Source organism: Aplysia californica, unplaced genomic scaffold (genome assembly GCF_000002075.1).
Source record: "Aplysia californica isolate F4 #8 unplaced genomic scaffold, AplCal3.0 scaffold00356, whole genome shotgun sequence".
Lineage (NCBI taxonomy): Eukaryota > Metazoa > Mollusca > Gastropoda > Aplysiida > Aplysiidae > Aplysia > Aplysia californica.
This window is the reverse complement of record NW_004797626.1, coordinates 691,778-697,928: the sequence shown is the minus strand read 5'-3', so window position 1 is coordinate 697,928 and position 6,151 is coordinate 691,778. Positions and strand designations below refer to the sequence as shown.

The 6,151-nt window shown below is 39.2% G+C and overlaps 1 protein-coding gene across 1 annotated transcript in view; it reads right to left on the bottom strand.

Annotated features, from left to right (window-relative positions):
• LOC101858199 (internalin A) overlaps positions 1 to 2,467 on the bottom strand; it is a 12,289-nt gene extending 9,822 nt beyond the window's left edge. Inside the window, exons 1-2 of the mRNA XM_005103049.3 lie at positions 1,575 to 2,467; positions 152 to 268 (exon numbers count right to left, since the gene is read on the bottom strand). Coding sequence (XP_005103106.1) covers positions 152 to 250 — 99 coding nt within the window. The 5' untranslated portion in view covers positions 251 to 268; positions 1,575 to 2,467. The remainder of the gene's footprint in view (positions 1 to 151; positions 269 to 1,574) is intronic.
• Positions 2,468 to 6,151: the final 3,684 nt, after the last annotated feature.

Below are 6,151 nucleotides of genomic sequence, written 5' to 3'. Positions count from 1 at the left end.
CAAACCCCCTATTCCAGATCAGTGACATAGCAGCGGGCCAGACCAACTGTTCTTGCGGGCCGGATCTGGCCGTATTCTGGTGAGCCTTGCTCTTAGGCAGAGAAGAACAGGATACACACAACAAGGTTATATAGACCAGCCGAGTTCTTACCTCATACGGACACAAAACTTTCGCCAATACCGAGGGCGCCCATGCAAAGATCAGGATCCACGCCACCAAAGGCCATCTCTCTTGTGAAGTCCCCGACATGTCTTCTTACTACAGATACTGAATGTATATATGGGATAATTAGACGTACATTACTTGTGTTCCACCCTAGAAAATCAGCCGCTCGTCAAAATAATAGAATCGTAGAAACCAACATTTTTTTTCTGTCCTTGGAGCAATTTTCATCCATTTCTAAATTTTGGGCTCAACACCATATACGTCTATTTAACTAAACATTTCTGAAAAACATTGATCAAAGGCACTGAAAAAAAAATTGTAAATTTGTCCTTTCCATTGACACTTCAGCTTTAGAAGTCACCAAACTTTGGCGGCCATTTTCTAGCTAATTCTAGTTCTCCTATCAGGATATCTCCACTTCTTTCAATTGCAGCTATCTCAACCTCTGTTCATGGTGGATGGATATTTTTTTCGTTAAAAGCAAGACGACTAAAGAAGCTTTAACGGTATAATTGTTTAACTCAAAAGTCCACGTTGGTTTTGTATGTCGGTAAAGAAATATTCGTAAATTAATTGTAAAATTGAAAAGTCAACATTGCTAACCTGTATGTTGATTTATAAACATTCGTGAACTAATTAATTGTTTGCCTGACAAGTCCACATTGCTCCCAAATACAAAATATTTATACATGTCTCTAAAACGACACTTTGTGATCGAAAACCATGCTATGCACCAATTTCAAAGCACCTGGCTTGCGTAAAGCTTTCTAGAGTCGTGACTCTGTGTTTCTCCATTCTGATGATTGTCTTCTTAGTTCTGGACCCCAGGACACTCATGTTTCCTCACCTGTTATGATTTCTTCTTTTTAATGTCCTTTTATTCCTTGCAATATCATTTCTTCCCCCAAAATCAAAGGACTGTAATAAGGGAGCATGCAGAGATTTGAAGACAAGGAAGAAATTGTGTCCGAAACACGCTGTGCCAGACGTGGTCACTACGGTTGACCGCTGGCCACACCAGATGGAAAAGTGCATTGAGATAAGTCGTTGTGATTTGAATAGAAAAACATGTAAAACATACCTCGTAGCACGCTGTGTCCTATTCAAGCGGTCATCTATGTCAAAGGGGGACTTACACAGTAATAATTTTGATCAAAACTATTCCACAAAAGCTTACCATAATTCTTGAAGCATTAAGTACAGTTGCGGCCAAAAGTCTAAAAACACCATTATGGTTTTATGTTGTTTTTATTGTTCTTGTTTTTTTTCCTAACTCTTTTAGCAATAAAATCAGCATATTATAATCGCTGAGTTATATGAAAATACTTGCTTTAAAGAATTTTCAGTTTTGATCGTTTACCTTTAGTTCTGTCTAAGAAAAAGGACAGGAATTATGGATGCAACTTACGTTGCGCTTTCCTCTGATCCTAATGCAGACCTGTAGGCCTGAGAAGATAAAGTGAGAATGAGACAGGTGGAAATGCTGGAGATGGAGCATTGCAGCTGTTTTTATACCCCATTGCGGCAGCACCTGGGAAGAGGGACTTCCATGTCATCAGCAGGTGTAAGTGCTCACAGAATCGGAGACAGCGAGACAAGCTAGGTTGTTTGTTTGTATCTCGTCACGACTTTCAGTAACTGGAACTCTGTCAGTCACCATGATTTGTTTTGTTTTTTTAATTGTTCACGGCTAAATAAAACCAAAAGATTTCTACAGACAAAAACATTATATTATTATGTTTATGTAACATAGAGTAGTCAGCTGAAACCCAGCACGGTTTATCTGAAAAAAGAAGTAGACCAAAGAAAAAAAAAGACTAAAAAATCCCTGATTTTACTTCTTCTTTGTCCATATAGGAAAGCTATAGATAAGCATAACTGTTCCCACTTGAGAGCCGAGCTTGGAGGTTTCTGTGACCTGAAGTCTTCTTTCTTCTATTTTGATAGTGTTCGGTGAGAGACATGTCCCCAGCCTGTAAGACTATCCATTATCTCAACACTGTGCCTTAAGAATGGTGCGGAGCCGAGCATCTTGAATCACTTTTGACATCAAAATATCTTGTACCAGCACGGAAAAAAGGGAAAGAACCAGCTCTTAGTGGAAAAAGTTTCATCCAGAGAAATCAGTGCGTGGAAACAAAACAAAATTAAAATCAAAACAACAACAATAACAAATATAAAAATTTTTAAAAACCCGAAATGAAATGAAATCTTCGACTTTACTCCTTGTTTGTCGTGATAGGAAAACTATAGGTACGTGAAAACGATCCCAATTCTAACTCGATAAGAATTTTCTAGATTTCTGTAGACTAAATCTTCACTGACTTGCAACCTTAGCATATTCTTCAAGTCATACGCGCTTAGAGATCACAAAACATCTGTCGCCTGATGAAGAAGTGATTTTTGCATTTTATCTGAAGCAGTTTTCCCCCATATTTTGACAGTGCTTGATGAGAAACATGGCCCTAGCCTGTAAAACTGCCTAAAAAGTGACCCAAAGAGACCGTAAAACCCACACTCGTGTGTACGTCACGGCCTGATCAGTCGATACCCGCCGGGCTGACCGCTGGCACCGTGAACACCTCGGGAGACCTGGAGATGATAACACCCACCAAGTCTTGACACAGTTGTCGGCCAATATTCAGGTTTCTAGACCTGGAGATGATAACACCAAGCCTTGACACAGTCGTCGGCCAATATTCAGGTCTGTAGACCAAAGATTATAATTTATGAAGTCGACAACAAGCGTTTTGCAGGATAAGCTCCCTGCCACATGATTAAAATTCTTTTTTTAACAGACCCAGGACTAGTTTTGTTTCACAAGGACTGTCAAATTTGAGTGAGCGATGCTTTTGTCCTTTTAGTAGTTGTTCAACAATTTTGTTCTTGCTTGTTCACAGAAGGTTCGTGGTGTGTAAATTACAGTACAGGTATGTTCTTGTGTTGTATAAGAATCCCATCTTCTTTGGTATTGAAATCCCGTTCACAGGATGATCCCTACCCCCCCCCCCCCCCCGAAAAAAGAGAAAATAACAATAACAAACAAGCAAACCCCCCCCCCCAAAAAAACGTTACGTTTTTCTTGAATATCCGGCACTGAATTTGTACTAGAACGTTGTAATTTTTAACAGATATACTTCGTTCAAAAGAAATTTGTTTGACATAAAATTCACAAAGAAGAAACATATTTTCGAAAACGGATATGGCTTTTTTGATGACCATCCATAATTGCAAATTTGACCAACTTAAAAGATCGTGCAAGGAAAGTCAAGAAATGAGTGGTTTGGTTTTTTCCCCTTCATTTTCTTTTTAAAATTTATTGTTCTCCATCCTCATAACATTCAAACACTATTTATTTTCCCTTACAGGGTTAAAAAAAGACAACATTTTTTTAAATTATGAATTTCCGAGCACCAGTGCTCTGCATGTCCTCCTTTGGACGCGACACATTTTGACGCGTCGCTCGTAATTTTCAACTGTGAGCCAAACACAAAGATCTATCCAACCATGAGTTCTCACACTGTACATCTTACAGTATGGAGTTGTTTTTGAGAGAATAGGGGAGAGGGGTGGGGTTGCTCAATAGACAGCATTTGAGGAGTTATCATATAGATCTAGTGAAAGGTGAATGGGCCTTGTCAAGGAACCAAATGTCATCGAGGAAATGTTCACGCTTTTCAAAGCGATCGAGGCATCATGAACACATTGTTGTCCTCTGACCCAAGTCAGGTTGGCGAACAGGAAAATGGTACAGTCGTAGATGAAGATCTGCCTTGAGAATGCGAAAGTCCTAGTTGCAGGCACTATCTACGGACAGACGTCTCATAGGACTCAACTTCTGAACTTTGCACCTAGGTGGCGTTTAAAGAGGTGCAAATTGTGTCTTTTTGACCTGAAGTGGTCGGTTTATCTGATTCTCGGCGGGTTCTTACTGATGGAACATTTCCACCCTTGATATAAAAAGGGCCTTAAGGGCATTTTAACATTGTTTCCGTACCATGTGCAAAACCTACGAAATGAGTTGGTGGTGAGGAAATGTCCAATACAAAAAGCTCTCTGCTCTGTATTAATCTTGACCATGATCTCAGCAGGCAAAGGAAACTTGAGAAAAAAAACAACTATCTGCAGCTTTCTGTTGGCCTGTTTCACTATTGTAGCTTGTAATATGGGGCAATAGTTGAGACTTTAAGTTGTAAGCCTAATGCGAACTAGTGCGTCATGTTACACAATGGGGACATAACTGAGAATGGGTTGTTTTTTACGCTCTATGTAGATCATAACTATTCTGTGGATTTATCTAAAATGAATATAATCCAAATTCCTTTTGACTTCATATGTTGTGTAGGCCTAGAAATATAAAACGCAAAAATGTGCCCACATATAAATGGTTACCATTTATCTGATGCCTATAAAGCAGAGGGGAATAAATGGTGAAATATAGTCTTACTTTCAGCACATCTCTGCGCGCTTCAATTTTCGAATTGAGTTCGATGTTCTTTGAAGTTAACTTCAAAGAAAACCACTTCTCGTTGAGATCGAGGTCACTGGTTTGGACTTTCACGCTGTGAGTGAGAGACAAACCTACGTCAATTGTCTTCTCAGCAGAAAGTGTCTGACTGGTGGTATAGCAATGCGATACACCCAGCTGACGGAAGACGCACTTCTGGGCGTATTATCTGAAACAGAAGATCAAAGTTTTCATAAATATGTTGCTGTTTATGACCGGCTCATCTGTTGTAAAGTAACCTAGAAGAGCTCACGCCGGCCGCATCTTCACCTGTCTCAACCTGAACCGATTTTTAAAAAAAACATCTTCCACTTTTCTCTGAACTGGCCTAGCTTCTTCACATAACTCAAAATATTGTTTTAAAAAACACATGTATTGAAGTTTTAAAACATCCAACTTATATTAACTTAAAATTTTAAACAAAAGTTGAAATGTAGCTACTTGAAGCTTTAAACAAAGTTTACAATTTAATGACCTGAAGTTTTAACAAAGCTCAAAATGTAGTAACTTGAAGTTTTAAACAAATTTTAAATTGTATAGCTCGAAGCTTTAAACACAATTTAACATGTATTGACTAGACATTTCAAATAAAGTTTAAAATGTAGTGACTTGAAGCTTTTTAAAAAAATGTACTGACGTGAAGTTTTCAAATCATGGGTTAAAAAACATTTGGATGACATGTAGCTTTAAAAAAGGTGTAGCAACTTAAATTTAAAAAAAAGAAAACATGAAGTGACTTAAAGTTAGCCAAAAACGAACAAATTTTAATATGGAATGACTTTAAAGATAAAAACAAGAACAACCCCCCCCCCAATAATAATAATAATAATAATAATAATAAGAAGAAGAAGAAGAAGAAGAAGAAGAAGAAGAAGAAAAATAGAAGAAGCTGTAATTTCAGCTCATGCACGATCCTCCTGATTCGATTTTATTTTATTTGAAAGCGTGTCTCCCACACACATACATACACAAAAAGCAAAGGATACAGAGTGTGATGGGTCACTTCTGGTGAGGTTTCCTATTTGAATTGCATGGTATATTATACAATGTACGTGTGTTTTTGTGAACCCAAGAAAGGGCGTTAAGTGTTAACGGGGCATTGTCATGGGTTAAGTGCATGGGTGGGCCCCCTCCTGTAGAGAGGGCGAAGGTGAGGGCGACTTGTCATCTCCAGACGTGATGTCTACCTCACAAACGTCTGGAAGTTCACGGCACACCTGGTTTCAGGGGAAAGCTGGGCCCAGGGGGGGGGTTAAGGGGGAGAGCAAAGGGGGAATCTGAGGTTGTGTTTGTGTGTGGGGGGAGGGCAGGGAGTGGTTGGTTCTAGGAGACTAAGAGGAATACACAAATACAGTCCGCTTGTTCGCACAGTTACACTTTTTCTTTCTCCCGATTTGTCTCTGTTTCTGCCCCCTCCCCTCCTTCTGTCTGTCTGTCTGTCTGTCTGTCTGTCTGTCTGTCTGTCTGTCTGTCTGTCT